The sequence below is a fragment of the Dermacentor silvarum genome, chromosome 2 (genome assembly GCF_013339745.2).
Source record: "Dermacentor silvarum isolate Dsil-2018 chromosome 2, BIME_Dsil_1.4, whole genome shotgun sequence".
NCBI classification, from domain to species: domain Eukaryota; kingdom Metazoa; phylum Arthropoda; class Arachnida; order Ixodida; family Ixodidae; genus Dermacentor; species Dermacentor silvarum.
Window position 1 is genome coordinate 240,989,330 of NC_051155.1, and position 20,311 is coordinate 241,009,640.

The 20,311-nt window shown below is 45.2% G+C and overlaps 1 protein-coding gene across 1 annotated transcript in view; it reads left to right on the forward strand.

Annotated features, from left to right (window-relative positions):
- Positions 1 to 20,311, forward strand: part of LOC119442978 (DNA helicase MCM9-like) — a 55,327-nt gene that overhangs the window by 12,682 nt on the left and 22,334 nt on the right. Inside the window, exons 7-11 of the mRNA XM_037708076.2 lie at positions 946 to 1,075; positions 1,283 to 1,429; positions 13,334 to 13,397; positions 14,062 to 14,171; positions 16,753 to 16,899. Of these exons, the coding sequence (XP_037564004.1) occupies positions 946 to 1,075; positions 1,283 to 1,429; positions 13,334 to 13,397; positions 14,062 to 14,171; positions 16,753 to 16,899 (598 nt within the window). The remainder of the gene's footprint in view (positions 1 to 945; positions 1,076 to 1,282; positions 1,430 to 13,333; positions 13,398 to 14,061; positions 14,172 to 16,752; positions 16,900 to 20,311) is intronic.

Consider the following 20,311-nt stretch of genomic DNA (forward strand, 5'->3'; position numbering starts at 1 on the left):
TCGGACATCTCGAGAGAAGCTCCCAGATTTTCACTGCTGCTGTCATTTAAAAGTTATGCACCTGAATCGACCGAAGTGACAATTTTGTATTGTGTGATTGCGGAAGTGCTCGTAGTACTGAAGGCCAGATTCAGTGATACCTCCTGTTGAAGTTTTATATTTCAAAACTCACCAATAGTATTCTGAAAATGGCTAAATTTAATCATAAGGTAACGTGCAGTCTTCATTTCGTATGGTACATGGAGTTGCTCGTGGAAGCATTCTGACGGCAATGTTTAAGAGTGTCTCGGAAATCTGCCAATCAAAATGATTGATAGTATTTCTAGGCCCAGTAAGGAAAGAGTTAAAATGTGTTGTATATGTCTTAACATACTTCTGATTGATTATCATATGTGTAGAGTATCCTGGAGAGAATATTTGCTTCATAAATGTCTGTTCGTTCATTGTACCAGTGCATGGTCATATAGTGGGTTCTGCCCTTTATTTTTTTTAAGAGTAATGATATGCATCTGTTGAGAAAAGGATCCAGCCAGGAATAATGACAAACAAATGGATATTTCTATGCCTAATGTGGCAAGTGAAAACACAGCGTTCAGGCAAATCTACCTCTCATACGTCTGATGACTCGCGCAGTTCTTTTTCTTTTGTTTTGCGTAGAGAATTCATAACATCAGGCCGATTCCTCAAGTGGCACGGCACTTTCCAATCAAAATAGTCAAATGCGTTTTCATACCTGATGCGTTTCTGTGAGTTCAAACCTGTAGCCCACATCTGTGCACATGACGAAGCGCGATGAAAAATTCTAATTTTAATTCAGCTATTCTGCTGTACATTCATACTTAACGATGCTGAAGATAGAAGAAACATGCTAATGACGAATTTTGTACAGATAAAATTAATCTGCACCTGTAGGAGTCATAACTTGAATGAATCTCTTTTGCGCAGTGGCATTCTCTCTGCACGCCAACACAAGTTCATCCGTGGGCAGCGCCCTGACGTCAACTTTTTCTTTCATGCGCACAACGTGGAAGTTGCCGAGGAACAGTATGCTTCACAGGATGTCACTGCAGAAGTGGTAGGTGTCATTCGACAGCTCACACATGAGGTCCACCCGATGTGAAGCTTGAGTCTCTTCTTCTGATAAAGTTGTTCTCCATGAATTTTTGTGAATCAACCGATAAATTTTTTGTAGAAACTTTGATCTAGTGAACAGGTCCCACCTGACAGCCAGGCTTGTTATAAGAGGGCTCCACTGCAATGCATGTTCTTTTGTTTCGTGCAGAAGAAAGAGTTCAGAGAATTCTGGGACGAGCACAAGGATTGCCCACTCGTTGGAAGAGACCTCATCCTGGCCAGTGTATGTCCTCAAGTGTACGGCCTGTACCTTGTCAAGCTGGCCGTGGCACTGGTTCTGGCTGGAGGTGTTCGTGTGGGTAACATTTTATGTCTTGATTTTAAAACACATTTGTTCACGTGGCATACCAAAAGTCACGGTATTGTGAGTGTACTCGGCACACTGTTCCCACTCTGGAATGAAAGATGGTCGGCTGTTGTAGCTGTAACTGTCACGGGGCGCATAAGGTGGCTCGACGTTAGAAGCCGTTGGTAGTGGAGTCCTCTGGCGAGGCCCGCAGTTTTAGTAGCTGCGCTCGTTGAAACTTGCAGCATTGATAGTTGTGGATGGTGTATCACACTGCGTTTCTCTAGCTTGCACAGGAACAGAAGCATGCCGACGTAGTTCCTCGCATACAATGAGACAAATGGTGGAGGAAAGGTCGGCAGATAGAGAATCATGGCATACATCGACGGTGGCGACCGTCATGACATTGGCCAGACATCCAAACTTCGAAGTGATGGGACATGTTTTAAGAGCCTCGAAGGTTCTACAGTAATTAATCACATCAGCCACTGATTCCAGACTCTCCTTGCTGATGAGCAAGTGATAAACATCCTCGGCAATACCTTTGAGAATATTGTCACGTACGAGTTTGTACCGCTGTGGACAAAATGACGTTGGTTGGGGAAGAAGAGGCTGAAGTGTCTCGGAGCTCGGTAGATGGTGTCACCCTGGCCACAGAGCTACAACCCTCTGTATATATTGTAAATACATATATTTTCTCCCCGTAACATTTTGGTGGAAGTGCGGGGTAATCTCGCCACAAGCCGGCCCTGGATCTTCGCAGCGGGCGTCACATCGGTTCCGCTGTTATGGCTACTGACGCTGCCTCCGACGCTGACGCTGCCTCCGCCGCTCAGACACCGGCGGAAGTGGTACTAACCCAGCTACGTCACCCGGGAATCTTCACTGGCACTGGCAAGGTCGACGTCGAAGACTGGCTGACGTCGTATGAGCGCGTCGGTAAGCACAACAAGTGGAATGCCACACATTTACTGGCCAACCTGATCCTTTACTTGGGAGGAACCGCGAAGGTATGGTTCGAGACGCATGAAACCGAAATTACAAGCTGGGACTCCTGCAAGGAAAAGCTACGCAATCTTTTCGGAAGGCCTGTGGGACGTCAAATGGAGGCCAAGCAAGAGCTAGCGTCTCGTGTCCAGACACCAACCGAATCATACGTCGCGTATATTCAAGACGTTCTGGCTCTCTGCCGTAAAGCGGACGCGAACATGCTAGAGGCCAATAGGGTTGGACACATCTTGAAGGGCATCGCAGACGATGCGTTCAACCTCCTGCTTTGCAGGAACTGCTCAACGGTTGAATCCATCATAAAGGAATGCCGGAATTTTGAGCAAGCGAAGAGCAAACGCATCGTACAACGCTTCGACCGACTTCCCAATACGGCTGCCACTTCCTCCTGCAACGACCCTCCGGCATCACATCCGCCTGCCACGCCAAGCTTGACACAGGTCATCCGCCGCGAACTTGAGGCTATGGCTCCAAGTTCTCACTCTCCCCATACGCACGACAACATGACCATCTCGCTCATTCAAGCTGTTGTCCGCCAAGAAATTGCCAACATGGACATCCAGTCTGCCGTCCGCCCACGTCCCACCCCTACCCTCTCCTGCCTCTTGACTCACTGCTCCCTTCTGACGCCACCACTACCACGTTCTATGCTCACGACGCCATTGTTCGCACGGCCGCAGCACGTCGTATTGCCCGTGACCGTCTTCTGGCATCTCAGACTATCCAGAAGCACCGTTACGACAGTCATCGTCGGGACGCTCATTTCAGCCCTGGGTCCCTTGTTCTGCTTTGGGTACCCTCCCGTCGCGTCGGCCTTTGCGAAAAACTGCTGCCACGATACGTCGGGCCATACCGAGTTCTTCGCCAAGTCACCAGCCTCACATATGAGATCTCACCTGTGAATTCAAAGTCTTCTACCACACCAGGAACTGATATCGTGCACGTTTCGCGACTAAAGCCCTATAACTCGCACGCTGATTCGACACCCTAAGAAGCATCGAGACGATGATTCTGCCACCGGGGGGTTCATGTCACGTACGAGTTTGTACCGCTGTGGACAAAATGACGTTGATTGGGGAAGAAGAGGCTGAAGTGTCTCGGAGCTCGGTAGATGGTGTCACCCTGGCCACAGAGCTACAACCCTCTGTATATATTGTAAATACGTATATTTTCTCCCTGTAACAATATGGCCCACCTTGTCTTCTTCTGCCATGTGGGCGTCCACCGACTTGTACAACTTCAGTATCTCTTCAATGTACATTCTGCAAGTCTCCCCAGTGACTTGAGCCCTCTGCGACAACATCTGCTCCGCACATTTCTTTTTCGTTGCTGAGTCTCCAAAGCATTTCTTAATTTCCTCCACAAATAGTTCCCAGGTTGTCAAAGTGTCTTCACGGTTCTTAAACCATAACAACGCAGTGAAACCAAGAAACAACCCCACGTTAGACAACTGGCTAGCGGCATTCCAACCATTGGATCGGCTCACCCGCTGATAGTGGCTGAGCCACTCATCCACGTTGTCGCCGGGTTTTCCTGTGAAGGTGCGCGGCTCCCTGTAGAGGTAAGAAAATGCCCTCGCGGACGGTTGCTGGGTGTCTCCGTTCGAGCTCATTTCATGAAGTAGTGGTGCCTAGCCCGCAAGTCGACGGCTGCGGCAAAGCTCGTACTGTTGCGCTTCTGTCGTTAGCAGACGGTGTCCCTCAGGTAGCACTTGGGAGTAGCTGGCTTACCCAGCACCTTTCACCACAATTGTGATGATGGATCGCGTTTATTTGCAAGATGAAGAATGCAAAGGCATCGCTCAGCGGAAGCAGTTCATGGCACCGCACGCGAGCCAGCACAGCTTCATTCTCCTCTTCATCCAAACTCCGCTCGCACGTGTTAATATTGTGCTTGGTGGAGTGCCTGCCTTTTCATGTTGCATTCTCTCCCTATGAAGACCACCATTTTATTTTTGTTTGCCTGCTTCTTCAAATAATTGTGCTCACCTGCTACAGGGAACTGGACAAGATACCCGCTGTGGTGGCATAGTGGCTTTGGCATTGCGCTACTAAGCTCGAGGGCGTGAGATCAAATTCCAGCCGCAGCGGCTGCATTTCTATGGGGGCGAAATGTAAAAACACCTGTGTACTGCATCTTGGGAGCACGTTATAGAACCCCAGGTGGTCAAAATTAATCTGGAGTCCCCCACTTCAGTATGCGTCGTAATCGTATTGTGGTTTTGCCACGTAAAAGCCCAGAATTTCATTTAATTAACTGGACAAGAAGCTAGCAGTTATAGGGCAGTTGGTTGTCGGAAGGCGTGCGCTTGTATAAAAATGTATTAATTTAAAGTAAGGATATAAAGCTTTTTCATGATGTTTAGTATTTAAACGATAAATATAAGTTCAATGATATTACAGCAAGAAAAGTGTAGATTAGATAAGTAATTTGTGACTTTACCTCCTTTGCGGTGTACAGAACTTCTCTATAGTAGTGCATGCTGTGGAGTTCAAAATATGTGCATGCACAGACTTTAGCACTCTCAGACTCACCATGTCTAAATAGGCTAGATTTATTTAGTTGAAATATATAGCTTTATACCTTTTGTTTCAGCTGCTTGGCCAAAGGCTTATCCTATACTTTTTGTTAAGGGGGGTAACATTTTACTATTTCAGTATTCACACAATTGATTCAGACAATCTTGCTGCATCATGTTTATTTTCGCTTCTGTTGTGTGTTACTATGGTGAGGTTGTGCTGTGGTCAGTGAAATAATTTTAGAGAACTTGTGTACAACAGTCATATTTTCTGTTTCCTTAATTCAGTAGGGCAACATCCAATGCCCAATGTCCACCGTCCTGGCCGACGTTTTCGCAGCGTGGCATATTCAGATGACCTTTAAATATGAAGTTTCCTTACACCATCTCTTAAATTTGCATAAATCAATGTTTAAGCCGCATTGTTGAAGTTGATGTGTTAAAGGCATCCAGCTTTTTGAGCTCCAAGAGTAATCTTGAAGCCTCTGCCGGCAGGTTAATCAACTGTGAGGCCAAAACATTTACTACAACTGATGTCATCAGCGAAATGTCGTAATGCTACTTACAAGATTTATTCACTTTTTTTTCTCCTGTACATTTGCCGCGCCGGGCACTTTGTGGTTGTGGATCATGTGAGCTACTGTGTTAACTATGTTGTGTTATTGCTGCGATGTCATTGTTGGCATTGACACCATCAAGGCTTTTTTCATTGTTTTTCACCAGCCGCCTGATTCTTGGCACAAACTTTATTGTAGGTACTCATCAATAATCATCAGTGTCATGTACGTCTCCTTTGTGCCACTGACGCTGTTTCACGAGCATGACAATGAAGGATTTCATGTCAACACACTGCCATGTTGTCAAGAACAATTTCTATGTGATGCATATATTATCATCCTCATCCGCCACAGTATTGCTTGTTTGGCCTCCGAAATACATGCACAGGCATCAGCGCTGTCCGAGTCTGTGTGGAATGCAAAACCTTGCAGTAATTGCCCAGCGCTGTTGTTGCGTGATAGCACGGTGGTTAGCACGCCCAACTCCCAAATCAACACTGCTTGATTGACATGGGTTCGAATCCCAGTGATGGAGGTTGTGGATATGTGAGTAAATGCGGTTTATAACATGAGTTTGTTTTCATGTAGTTACCAGCCAGAGAAGGCACCTTACATTTTATTCCAAACCATGCTGTAAATTTAATGCAAGATATTGATGCGCAACATCTTTAAAATCAGTCAGGGGCAGTCGCTTGCTAAAACTGCATGTAACAAGAACGTGTTATATAGCTCGGCAATATGTTTGCCATCCGAGCAGGAATGGTTGCGTTTGAGAGAGCTCACTATGCCATAGTAGGTATAACCCATCAAACTCAATCTAATGCTTATCAGACATTATAAGACCTACAAGCGTGCAATTTGTTGCAGAAATTTCATAATTGCTCAGGTAGGGCGTCCCTGCATCCGACATGTAGGGTTCAGAAGTGGCGTGAAGGGACTCAGACAGCAAGACAGACGGGTATCCAACCCCCTTTGACTACGATGGAACCTGTACATCTCTTTAGGGAGTGCAAGCGAAGGAGGTTAAGGCAGGCACAGGAGCCCCAACCGTCTACAGGACTAAGGGGGTCATTAATTTACACTAGTGCCTAAACACCCTATGGAAAACAAACGAATGCACTACGAAACAGGAGTGAGCATGATTGAAAGATTTGGCCATAAGGCCCCCACTATCTGTAACATAAGTTAGGCATGTAAGCTTTATAATGCTTGAATAAATGTACCATTTATTTGGTTACGTCATTTCTGTACCCTAGTGCCTGTACACCATCTCCCAGTACACACAAAACGTTTAAAATACTCCACTGTGGCTGCGTCCCAGATACAGCCTACTTGAGTTGTTTTTATTGCGATAGCAATTATATGGACACTCCAAAGCAGATTTCTGCCATCGGCGTTGTCGTCGCCGTGAGGTTCTATATGACGTCAACGGCGATGAAATCGTCGCCGCGTTCCGGACGCTGTATGTGTGAGTGAAAGGGCACGAGTGACGTGCGCTTTCACGGGGAGCGAATGCACGTCGGAGAGCAAACGCGCATTCTGCGCCGTGCTCCCTGAAGGGCTGCAGAATTAAGCGTCTCTTTCCTCCTTTCCATATATAGAGAGCAAACGCAACTTTTTCCGTCGCACGAAAGGCTGTGGGGGGACGGGAGGCAACGTTTAGCGGCACTAAATGCGTATTTATATAAAAACGCCGCGCGCGTTCAGTGCGAACGCGGACAAAACGTTTGCCATCCGAGCAAGAATGGTTGCGTTTGAGAGAGCTCACTATGCCACAGTAGGTATAACCCATCAAACTCAATCTAATGCTTATCAGACATTATAAGACCTACAGGCGTGCAATTTGTTGCAAAAATGTCATAATTGCTCAGGTAGGGCATCCCTGCATCCGGTGTAGGGTTCAAAAGTGGCGTGAAGGGACTCAGACAGCAAGACAGACGGGTATCCAACCCCCTTTGACTACGATGGAACCTGTACATCTCTTCAGGGAGTGCAAGCGAAGGAGGTTAAGGCAGGTGCAGGAGCCCCAACCGTCTACAGGACTAAGGGGGTCATTAATTTACACTAGTGCCTAAACACCCTATGGAAAACAAACGAATGCACTACGAAACAGGAGTGAGCATGATTGAAAGATTTGGCCATAAGGCCCCCACTATCTGTAACATAAGTTAGGCATGTAAACTTTATAATGCTTGAATAAATGTACCATTTATTTGGTTACGTCATTTCTGTACCCTAGTGCCTGTACACCATCTCCCAGTACACACAAAACGTTTAAAATACTCCACTGTGGCTGCGTCCCAGATACAGCCTACTTGAGTTGTTTTTATTGCGATAGCAATTATATGGACACTCCAAAGCAGATTTCTGCCATCGGCGTTGTCGTCGCCGTGAGGTTCTATATGACGTCAACGGCGATGAAATCGTCGCCGCGTTCCGGACGCTGTATGTGTGAGTGAAAGGGCACGAGTGACGTGCGCTTTCACGGGGAGCGAATGCACGTCGGAGAGCAAACGCGCATTCTGCGCCGTGCTCCCTGAAGGGCTGCAGAATTAAGCGTCTCTTTCCTCCTTTCCATATATAGAGAGCAAACGCAACTTTTTCCGTCGCGCGAAAGGCTGTGGGGGGACGGGAGGCGACGTTTAGCGGCACTAAATGCGTATTTATATAAAAACGCCGCGCGCGTTCAGTGCGAACGCGGACAAAACGCCGACAGCGTCGACAACAGTTCTCCGCGTTGCTGGTGCTGCTGAATGTCCAAGTTTATACGGCTGATAAAACTACTATCCTTACTCCGTATAGCTCTCTACTAATTTGCTATCGCAATTGGTGCTTCGCCTTTCGGGTGAAACTTCGACAAATTTTTTTTTCTCATATTTCACACTTAAATGCAAAGTTTTTTAACATGGTAAATACGCCTGGTTAGTCGCTACATAATTGTGTTGTGAGCATTTGAACCTAACTTTATTCATCCACTTGTAGCAAGGAGCCTACAGTTTTGTTCAAAAGACTATCCGCTCTTTGTTTTATCTTCCTGAATTCCCCGTCAAGTTTCATCTATATCCGTACATACTCATAAAAACAATGGCCATTGGCTGTAAAAGTCAGAATGCTTCTAGAAGAAGCATAGATCTTGAAGGCCATAGCTTTGGAACAGCAGTATACTTCTCCAGCACAGCAGTATACTTCACCACTGCTCCATCAGTTATGATATTTCTCCACTTTTGCTTCAGCCAGAGGCACTGCTTAGTCATGACATGCATAGAAAGCCAGCTGATGTCCATCATATTTAAAGGTGTATATGAATGAACACAAAACGTGGCAGCGATTGTAGGAGGTCAAAGGAAAGAGAAGGTGGTTGATGGTATAATGAGGCAGCACGATGGGACGAGGGCAAAAATGTACACAACAGGATTAGTGCCGTTGTGTATGTTTTTATATAAGGTATATATAAATAGCTTCAACAGCTTACAATATTTGCCGGGCTATAAGTCGCACCTTTGTACAAGTCGCACCCCCCTCAAAACGGCAGTTTTTCCGAAAAAGAATGTATATAAGTCGCACCGGTGTATAAGACACACCTGTTTATTCGGTAAGCAATTTACAAAAGTTACAGTGACGTTTCACATTGTGAACGCGGGTCACGCGCAAGCGTATGGGTGTCATTCCTGTATAATTGCGATAGCAATGATATAGGAATGCGGCAGTCACCATCGCGGCCACGGCTAGTGTGAGTGAAAGCGTGCGATGGAGAACCGAATTGCACACAAGAGCGGTAAGCGAGAAGGCAGCGTGGGAGGGAGGGGGGCCACGGCTAGTACTTTAGTAGCAACTGTGTTGTTTGCGCAGCGGCGCGCGCCGTATCTTGAAAGCGATCTTCAGATGCGACGACTTTGGAATCTGTCGACTCGCGGTCGGCCTGCCACCACTTGCGTTGCTGCTCTGTCCTCCTTGCATGGTACTCGGCAACTAGATCACGAGAAGAACCGGTACCTCCATAGCGCGCGCACAACCCATAGCAACTGCCAGAGGAGGTCAACCCAGCGCGCCTCGCGTGGCCATATCATCCCATCCTGATTTTGGCGGCAGTTTTTCCGAAAAAAAAAAGAACGTATATAAGTAGCACCGTTCTATAAGATGCACCAATGAAAAATTTGGGGAAAAAACAAGACTTATACACCGGAAAATATGGTATATATACCTTCGAAATGAACCAACTCACCTAAATCAAGTTGTTGCTACAGCTGGTGTGGTTTTTTGAATGAACCTGTAGGATCCCTGCTATGAAAACAGAAATACTATTAGGCCTGGATGATAATGACTGAATTGTTTAGTGACTAAGATGTTTATCTAGAATGCTCAAAATGTGTAGCAGGGCCTCTTAATGTCTGGGCCTAAAGGCTCAAATATGCGGTGAATGACTTGCCAGATAAAAATACATGTTTGACATGTAAGGAGAACAGCTGCTCAGCACAGAGCATGGCTATTACATATAAGAAACTGGCAAGCAACGCAGCACAGCAGTAGTTATTGGGCATATCACCTCAGAAAAGACCCCCACAAAGTCTGTTGGGCTCTTAAGATCATTGCTGCACAATTATAGTGAAAAGTCATGCACACAGGCAGAGTTGACATGTGTGCTAACCTAAGACTCATGTGAAAGTGGCTGTGAAAGTGATCATGAATCTTCACAAGGTATGTGTGGAAGCGGTGCGAATCTCACGGGGTCACGAAAAATATTCGTATTAGCAGAAATTCGTATCATCGAAACACAATTAAAACTAGCTAAATTAAAGAGTCGGAGGTGAACTCACTCAGGCACACGCACGTAAAAAGCATTTACAGTATAGATTACTTATAACGTAACTGTTTATAGTGCAGAACAGGCTACAACGCGGCATTTTCCGACTCCCGTTTACCCTCCCATAGAACTCCATGTATACGCATACCGCTTACAGTGCAGCCGCGTGAGACGAAATACCGGTTATAATGCGGCTTCCGCTGGAAAATCTTGCCGACAAGGGCGGTAGCGAGCACGCTTCTCAACGAGGTGCGCCCACCGACGGGAGAGGAGATCAACGAGGGCGATGCAGAGGAGGAGCATAAGACGTGGAGCATGAGTCCAAGGGCGATAAAATCGTCGCCGCGCGCCGTATGTGCGAGTGAAAGCGCGCCTTTCACGCGGGGGACGCGCGCTTTCACGCACGGAGAGCGAACGCACAGCGGAGAGCAAACGCAACTTCCGTCACGGCCGGGCGCGCCAGTCGAGCCCGGCCCTGCTTTCGTCGCGCGAAAGGCCAGGGGGGGGGGGGGGGGGGCGACACTGTGCTCTGGGGCACCAAATGCGTATCTTGCAACCGGGCGCAAGGCTAACTGGCGACGCAATCTCCCACGCGAAAGGAGCAAGGAGCAAAGCGGGAAGGCAGCGCAGGAGGGAGGGGGTGGGGGGGTGGCTTCTACTCTGCCAACAAATGCGTTCTTATACTTTGCGCCTGTGCCGGCTGTCAGGGTTGTCGCGCGCACCGTATCTTGAAAGTGATCTCCACACGGCTCTGACCTTTGTATGCGCTGTGCTTACACCGCTCAGTTTCCATTGTAGCGATAGACCGCACTTCCCCACGCCTGCGTGGGGAAAAGCGCAAAAGCAAGAAAAGCGCCACCGCGTCAAACTCTTCGCGCCCAGTCGCGACCTCCGCGCTGTCCGGCGCCGTGGCCGCGCCTCCGCACTAAAAGAGAAACGGAGAAAGCGCGTGACTGCGCGCTGTTCTCTTTCGCGGCCGTCGGTGGGGCGGCGGTTATTCGTATCAACCGACGCGGGTCGGAAATCGATTCGTAACAACCGTTCTCTAGCACGTTGCAAAGTAATGGGGCTCGGCCGGGACCACAGAAAAATTCGTATCATCCGGAAATTCATATTAGCCGTGATCATATCATCGAGATTCCACTGTATCTGCACTCAGAAGGGACATGGAGAGATTTGGCCTTGTGTTATGAGCAATTACCATTTGACGTTGTACTAGTGGAATGCCAGAACTTCTAATTGCCCACAGACAAAACACTTGTGCATATATTTTTTTTCAACCGGACCAGCAGGAGCTGGCACAGTGGACAACATTGCAAATTTTTCACAACAAAAAACTAATTACAATCACACGTCTACTGCAATCACAACCTCTTCTTTTTTGTAATTAATATCAACACTTTTATTTAACCATTCCTTCAGGACTTACACATGCCTCCTCCTTTATCTGACAACAAACACCTGCTTTTTTGCAAGCAGCAGTGACCGATGTGAATTCATGCTGGTGCTAGTGTAATGGTAGCCGAATGGTTATAGTAATTGGCCCGGTCCCCTGTAATACCAAGCCAGATACTATTCGAATTCAGATGTGATTAGAAAACAGGAAGGATTCCGTGTTTGAATCCCAGTTGTACAAAAATATCTGTTGCCATTTATTCTTTCTTCTTTCTTAATTGGTAAGTTGTGAAAAATTATTGCCAATTACTTTACCAAGTCTGGTGAGACTTTGCAACACCTGACAAGCTCAGCACAGTCCTTATGGAGACTGACTGGCACGACTGCTTGCATACCTATGAAGCTCTGTGAGAGCATAGCTAAAATTTAACTAATGCCACCTGCAAATAGTTCCTTCTAATAACAGCACCACTCATGTGAGCTGCTTGAGCTTCTCTGCTAGCATTCTAGGCATGCAAACCTCCTATGTGCAAAGGAGTTGAGTATACTATACCTAGCTGAGGTGACTGAGAGAGTGTATAAGTTGCTTGTGGACAAGTAAAGCTTGTTGCACGAGGTAATGTGAAAACACCACTTAGAACACCAATGGATCTGCTCTTTGAGAGACCTTGACAGCTTAGCATGACTCATGACAAATGTCTTGGCAGCATGTTGCTGTTATTGCAGAAACAGACAGTTAATGGAAACATTGTGAATTTTCATTTCCTTGTCTGACAGATACTCATTGTACCATATTTTCCGGTTTATAAGTCGTGGTTTTTTTCTGAATTTTTGGTTGGTGCGTCTTATAGATCGGTGCGACTTATGTACATTTTTTTTTCCCCCGGAAAAACTGCCGTCAAAATCGGATTCGATGTTATGGCCACATACGCGAGGCGCACTGGTTGACTTAATTGCTGCACGTGTTCTGTGCGCACTGTCGAGGTGCCGCGTTCTTCTCATCATCGAGTGCCCGAGTGCCGTGCGAGGACGGAGCAGCAACGCAAGCAGCGTCAGGCCGACCGCGAGTTGACCGACCCTGAAATCATCGCATCTGCAGATCGCTGTCAAGATATGGCGCGCGCCACTGCGCAAACTACGCAGTTGCTACCAGAGTATACAAGCCGCCCCCCCCCCTCCTCCCGTGCTGCCTTCTCGCTTTCCTCCCATGTGCGCGGTTCGGCTCACTGGCACACGCTTTCACTTGCATATAAAGCTACATACGGCTCATGGGGCCGATGTTATATCCCCTGGACTTTATACGGAACATCGCGGCAACCACGACGGCAAAAATGCGTCTGGAGTGGAAATATATGGCACCCATACGCTTGCGCGTGGCCCGCATTCACGGAGTGAAATGTCACTGTATTTTTGTTTTTTAATCGCTTACTGAACGAACAGGTGCGTCTTATACACCGGTGCGACTTATATACGTGTTTTTCCAGAAAAACTGATCGTTTTGAGGGGGGTGCAGAGTTACAGTCCGGAAAATACGGTACTAATTTCCATGCATGAAAACTCTTATCAGCCAAGATTATTTTTCATGTTATTTCTATATTGCATCTTTAAAGCTTGGAAACTATTTTAACTTTCAGCATTGTGATACAAGTGGCACTCGAATTCGTGGCGAATCCCATTTGCTCCTTGTCGGGGATCCAGGTGAGTTTTGCAGCTAGTACAACTGGCAAGCGCTAGGTCACTATTTTTGTTGTGTACCTGAAGAGCTCCCTGCAATGCTTTTTAATGCATTAGCATTCTTCGAATACTTCAGACATTTTTGGGGTGCTATGTATGTATGTTTGTTTGTATCTAACCATTTTCCCACCTTACCTGGGTGAGGTGTAAAATCAAAAAGTGCATAAGAGGGCTCTAATCTTGCATTTGTGATCTTGAGTGACCATTGCTTTTTTGCGTTCTGCCAAGTTCCCCTGACCGGACAATGCTGTTGTTCGTTGCTAGAGTTTCCGTATCCAACCATGCTGTGCATTTGTATGCTCCAATGCATTTTGCACTTGTAAATTCTGTGCAGTCACTGTGAAAAAGTGTTGCAGTTTTGTATGTTAGTCATTCCTTATGAACAAAAAGTTCTATGTGCGCTTCATTGTGATAGGTTTTGCTCATGCTTCAGTAAAACACTGGTATGAATTGAGAATGTGGTGTGTCAGCTACTTCGTTTTTCTAACTTAGCTATGTCCAGACATGTCAGCTCTGTGCACTGTGGCCCAGTGTTAAGGACATATGCACAATTATCTCTCCGAGTTTGATGAGATATAGCTTTTATTTTTGCCTGCTCTTATGGAAGCATCTTTATTTACGTGAACAGGAACAGCCAAGTCTCAGTTCCTGAAATATGCAGCCAAAATGAGTGCTCGTTCGGTTTTGACAACAGGGATTGGAAGCACTAGTGCTGGCCTTACTGCAGCTGCAATCAAGGTGAGTTGGCAACAATTTGTTCCATCATTGGGAACCAATTCAGCAGGCAACACAGATCGAGGAAGAAGACATGACACATCGCTAGACTTGCAACTCTCTCTGTTGCCCGTGCGCTAGTTCCCTGTGATGCAACCAAACCAGCTTGCTGCTTTACCATTCTTTTATGTACATACAAATCTTTTCTAGCTGTTACCCGATTCTTGTGACTTGCACTGTGTGTGATTGGAGGCTGGTGTTAAATTGTCTGTGCCATTACAACTGAATCCTGGCACCAGTTATCATGTATCAGCAATTATAAGCCAACGGCCAGTGCTCAATGTTCTGTTTCTTCACAAATGCAAAGTAACTGCTTGTTGCATTACAGTGTAGACCGCTTATAACGTAAGTCGCCGGAGTCTTGAATATCTGCACTATAAGCGGTACCGCACTATAACCAAAACAACGATTTTCAAGTATTTTTTTTTTTTAACGGTCTCGTGAAAAACGTATCAGCGGGGTTCTACTGTAGAAGCTTTTTTGAATCAATCACACAAATATAAACTAGTAGAGGCCTTCCATACAGTAAAACATTGTTAATACATACCCAAGTAATTCCAGTTCAAATATATTCACAATGAATGCCCCGCCCTTGCGCCATTGAACCTAATGTATTAGCTGACCGCTTAATGTACAGTGGAATCTCGTTGATACGATCTTCATGGAAACCGGAAAATAAAGTGTATCATCCACCATGTTATCCAACAAAAACGTATTATTGGGAAAAGAAAAAGAAACGTATTATCCCAAAAACGGGTTATGCAGAATCGTATCAACGAGGTTCCATAGTAGTCGCTTAACGCATGCCAGATGGTTAGTGTGCAGTATTTACTTCATTTTTCGACACGTACAAGCATGGAACTGGTGAAATGTGCGTGCAGGACATAGAGAGTGAAATTGTGGAGCGCGGACCTTTCCCGGGCTGCAGTCGCCACCAATAGTGACGTCAAAACATGGTAGCCATGACGTGTTTCGTGCTCCCAGAGCTTCTAGTGCTTCCACGTCGTAATCCATGACGACATGGATGATGGCCCTTCCATATCCGATCTGGCTAGTGCGTTGAACTGTCATGAGGGCGTTTGCTGAGAAGTGTGGCGTATTGGAGAAACTGGCTCGCAGCCTTGCTGAGTTTGAGGACGCTGTCGTTGCTGCAAGGCCGCCACTGCGGCAAGTGAAAATCACAGAATTTTTGCTGCCTGCTCGCAAGTAAAGCTTGTCTGTGTGTGTGTTTGAGTGAGAATTAATTTCCTTTTTCTTTTTTGGCCAGCAAGTCTATAGCCTCTATTTGCCATTGTCGGTTAATTAGTACATCGCTTAGTGTGTACTTGATCTACATTCCCCACCAACTACATATTATTAGTGAGGTTTTACTGTACTTTTAGGAAAAGATGGTATGTTTCCATCAGTCGTCTTTCTGTCGTGTGACATGATGAAAAATTTGTGTTTCTCGAGTGTTAGCACACGTGTATGTTTGGCTTTCAGTTTTTAGGTTTCTTCACTACTAAGTATAGGTATTATTTTGGTTTTTGTTCCTTGCTTTGCTCCTCATGTGCGATTACTTTTATGTGTATGTATTTGAAGCTTCAATAATTTCTTCAGTTGCGGGTAAGCACCTTGTCTTGTGGTTCACTGCCTCCCATCTTTTCATTGGGTTGGAATAATACTCATGATCAATGTTGGCCAACTAGCCTGCTTATCCATCTTGCTGAAATGTGTCCTTTTTCTTTTTTTTTTTTTGCTGATGTAGCATATTGCACCATAAGCTACAGCCATTATCATATCTTTGGTTTTTGTATGCACCGCTTGTTGCGTAACTTGCGACAGAGCTGACTCCAAAAACTGCTACAGCTTTTATTGGCAGTCAGGTCTTGGTGATCAACAGTCCACAACAAGTAGCCCCAAATGCCATCTATGCCACATTGTTTGAGATAGTTCTACAGTGGTACTAAAAACAAACACGAGGTAATGAAAGAAGCAATGCATGCACTTCTCGCATGGCTATTCTGGGTGTTTCACATAGCTTGAAACAAACTTAAAAGGCTTTTACTTAATACTTAGAAACAACAAAGGGGTTCATATATTGGCCTCAATGGGACTGGACAAGAGACCTTCATTCAGTTTTCGTTACTCGCTCTTGAGAACCTGGAAAAAGTAATATAATGGGAAAGGTAACCTTATAGGAACAACTGCATTAGGTGCTTCTGAATGCATTCTTCAACCTTCTAGAATATCAGGGGAGTAAATGGACTGCAACATAATATTCTGAGTTGATCAAGATAACTGCATACAACATACGAATACCAGTTTCATCCATCAACAAAGTACCATTTGTTCAGAGTTCATAAACAGAAACTAGAGGTACATGTTATTTTTCACTTATGTGGCTTCAACTTTTGACGGTCTTACTTATTTATATCTCCTATCAGCAGCAGAATCAGTTTGCATAGCAAGTGTATCTTGTCTGTTAGTATGAGCCACTGCTTTTGCCTTTAGCATGCTTATGTAGAAGAGTCATGATGACACAGCTTGTATGTCAACCATGCAGGATGGTGGGGAATGGCAGCTGGAGGCTGGTGCTTTGGTCCTGGCAGATGGAGGCATCTGTTGCATAGATGAGTTCAACAGTATTCGGGAGCACGACCGTGGTAGCATCCATGAGGCCATGGAGCAGCAGACAATCAGCGTGGCAAAGGTGTGCTACCTCGTTTTGTTCTTGCTAAACGCTGTCCACTTGAGCTTGCAAGACAGCACTGTCACTTAATGAGTAAAAGACATTCCTAATGGATGCACATTTTCTAAATGAACAGCAAATGCTTCCAACCAGACTACACATATCTTTCGTAAGTAATCTAAGAAAGTCAGATGACAGCAATTTAATAGTGATTTAGGAAATCAATAAATCTGTCAATTCATGATCATTTATTTTCAAATAGTTATTAATTTCGATAAATTAAGCTAATGCTATGAAGTTTTGGTTGGCCATGTATGTCTCCAGTGTACTTAAATAACGCCATTTAATCCTAACAGGCTTTATTTGATTCAAACTTGTTCTTTCCCTGAGCAAAGAACCGTCCAAATTAAGTGACTTCTCTGAGCAAGAAATGAGTGACATAGCGTATGCTCATAGAGCAATAGGTAATCATGATATGGCTGCTTGCATGCAAAATTCTCTTCCAAAATCACGTATTGACAAAGCAGTCACTTATACAGAAATATTCTGAGACACACAGTGACTCTTAGATCACAATCTTTCCTCTAGCCCGATGAGCATTTTCATCAAAGCTTCATCAAAGTCACTCCCTCACCAGAACAGGAATTGGCCTCCTTGGTGCAGTATTCGGCCACTACCTCCCTCATGACTCCTACAATTAACCCATGGCCCTCAGTCCCCAGCAGCTGCGGAGCACCTGACCAAGGCGGCGGTCAGACCTGCGACGCGGCAGAGGGTGCCAAGAATCTCAGGGTCCGGACAGGCCACCACTGGAAACTGAACCTGGCAACGTTCAACATGCGCGCCCTATCCAGTGAGGCTAGCAGGGCTATTTAAAGAATTATCAGGTATTGCCTGGGATATTATTGGCCTTAGTGAGGGTTAGAAGAACCGGTGAGGCTCATACAGTGCTGACTAACGGCCACGTCCTCTGCTATAGAGGTCTTCCAGATAAGAGAGAATTCGGAGTAGGAATTCTAGTCCATAAGAACTTAGCTGGTAACATTGATGAATTCTACAGCATTAATGAGAGGGTAGCAGTCGTCGTAATAAAGCTGAATAGGAGGTATAGAATGAAGGTAGTACAAGCCTATGCGCCAACCTGCAGTCAAGATGATGAAGAAATAGAACAGTTTTATGAAGATGTTGAATTAGCAACGAGAAAGGTGCAAACTCAGTATACTGTAGTCGTGGGCTACTTCAATGCAAAAGTGGGGAAAAAGCAGGCTGGTGAGCAAGCAACTACGGTATCGATTCTAGGAGAGGAGAGCTGTTGATAGAATTCGCGGAGAGGCATAGGCTCTGAATAATGAATACCTTCTTCAGGAAGCGCAGCAACAGGAAGTGGACCTGGAAAAGCCCTAATGGAAAAACAAGGAATGAAATAGATTTCATATTCTCTGCCGATCTCAGCATAGTGCAAGATGTAGAAGTGTTAGGTGAGGTAAAGTGCAGTGACCATAGGTTAGTGAGGTCTAGGATTTCACTCAATTTGAAGAAAGAAAGAGTGCAATTAGTCAAGAAGAAACAGGCCAACCTAGACGCAGTAAGGGTAAAAGCAGACCAATCCAGGCTGGTGCTCGCAAACAAATATGCAGCCTTAGAACATGAAGATGAAGACAACATAGAGGTAATGAATGAAACCGTAACTAGGCTGATCTCAGAAGCAGCAATTGAAGTAGGAGGTAAGGCACCAAGGCAACCAGTAGGTGAGCTCCCCCAAGAAACAAAGGACCTAATCAAGAAACGACAAAATATGAAAGTGTCCAACTCAAGAGATCAGATAGAATTCGCTCAACTGTTAAAACTGATCAACAAGAAGAAAGTAAGGGATATTCAAAATTATAGCGTGGGAAAGATTGAGGAAGCCGTAAAATATGGACGCATCATGAAATCAGTAAGAAGAAAGCTTGGCATAGGACAATGCAAGATGTGTGCACTGAAAGATAAGCATGGTAATATCATCAGCAATTTCGATGACATAGTAAAAGCAGCGAAAGAATTCTATACTCACCTGTACAGTGCCCAAAACAGCCAAGCTACTTTCATTCGAAATAGTGATGAACCGGATACAGAGGCTCCTTCTATAACTAGCGATGAAGTTAGAAGGGCCTTGATAGACATGACCAGAAGAAAAGCTGCTGGAGAAGATGGAATAACAGTCGATTTAATCAAGGACGGAGGAGATATGCTTGAAAAGCTTGCGACCCTTTATACGCAATGTCTCACAACTTCCAGTGTACCAGAGAGCTGGAAGAACGCCAACATTATACTTATCCATAAGAAGGGAGATGTTAAAGAATTGAAGAATTACAGATCCATTAGCTTGCTTTCAGTACTGTATAAAATATTCACCAAGATAATTTCCAATAGAATCAGGGCAATACTAGACTTCAGCCAACCAAAAGAACAGGCTGGCTTCAGGAAGGGATATTCTACGATGGATCATATCCATGTCATCAATCAGGTAATCGAGAAATCTGGGGAGTACAGTCAACCTCTCTATATGGCTTTCATAGATTATGAAAAGGCATTTGATTCAGTAGAGATACCAGCAGTCATAGAGGCATTGCATAATCAAGGAGTACAGGAGGCATACGTGAATATCTTAGCAAATATCTACAAAGATTCCACGGCTACATTGGTTCTCTACAAGAAAAGTAAAAAGTTACCTATCAAGAAAGGGGTCAGGCAAAGAGACACAATCTCTACAATGCTATTCACTGCATGCTTAGAAGTATTCAAGCTCTTAGACTGGGAAGGCTTTAGGAGTGAGGATCAATGGGGAATATCTCCGCAACCTTCGGTTTGCAGGTGACGTTGTCCTATTCAGCAACAATGGGGACGAATTACAACAAATGATTGAAGACCTTAACCGAGAAAGTGTAAGAGTGGGGTTGAAGATTAAAATGCAGAAGACAATGTTCAATAGCCTGGCAAGGGAACAAGAATTCAGGATCGCCAGTCAGCCTCTAGAGTCTGTAAAGGAATATGTTTATCTAGGTCAACTACTCACAGGGGACCCTGATCATGAGAAAGAAATTTACAGAAGAATAAAATTGGGTTGGAGTGCATACGGCAGGCATTGCCAAATCCTGACTGGGAGCTTACCACTGTCGTTGAAAAGAAAAGTGTACAATCATTGCATTCTACCGGTGCTAACATATGGGGCAGTAACTTGGAGGTTAACAAAGAATCTCGAGAACAAGTTAAGGACCGCACAAAAAGCGATGGAGCGAAAAATGTTAGGCCTAACGTTAAGAGACGGGAAGAGAGCGTTGTGGATCAGAGAGCAAACGGCGATAGCCAATATTCTAGTTGACATTAAGAGAAAATAATGGAGCTGGGCAGGCCATGTAATGCGTAGGATGAATAACCGGTGACCATTAGAGTT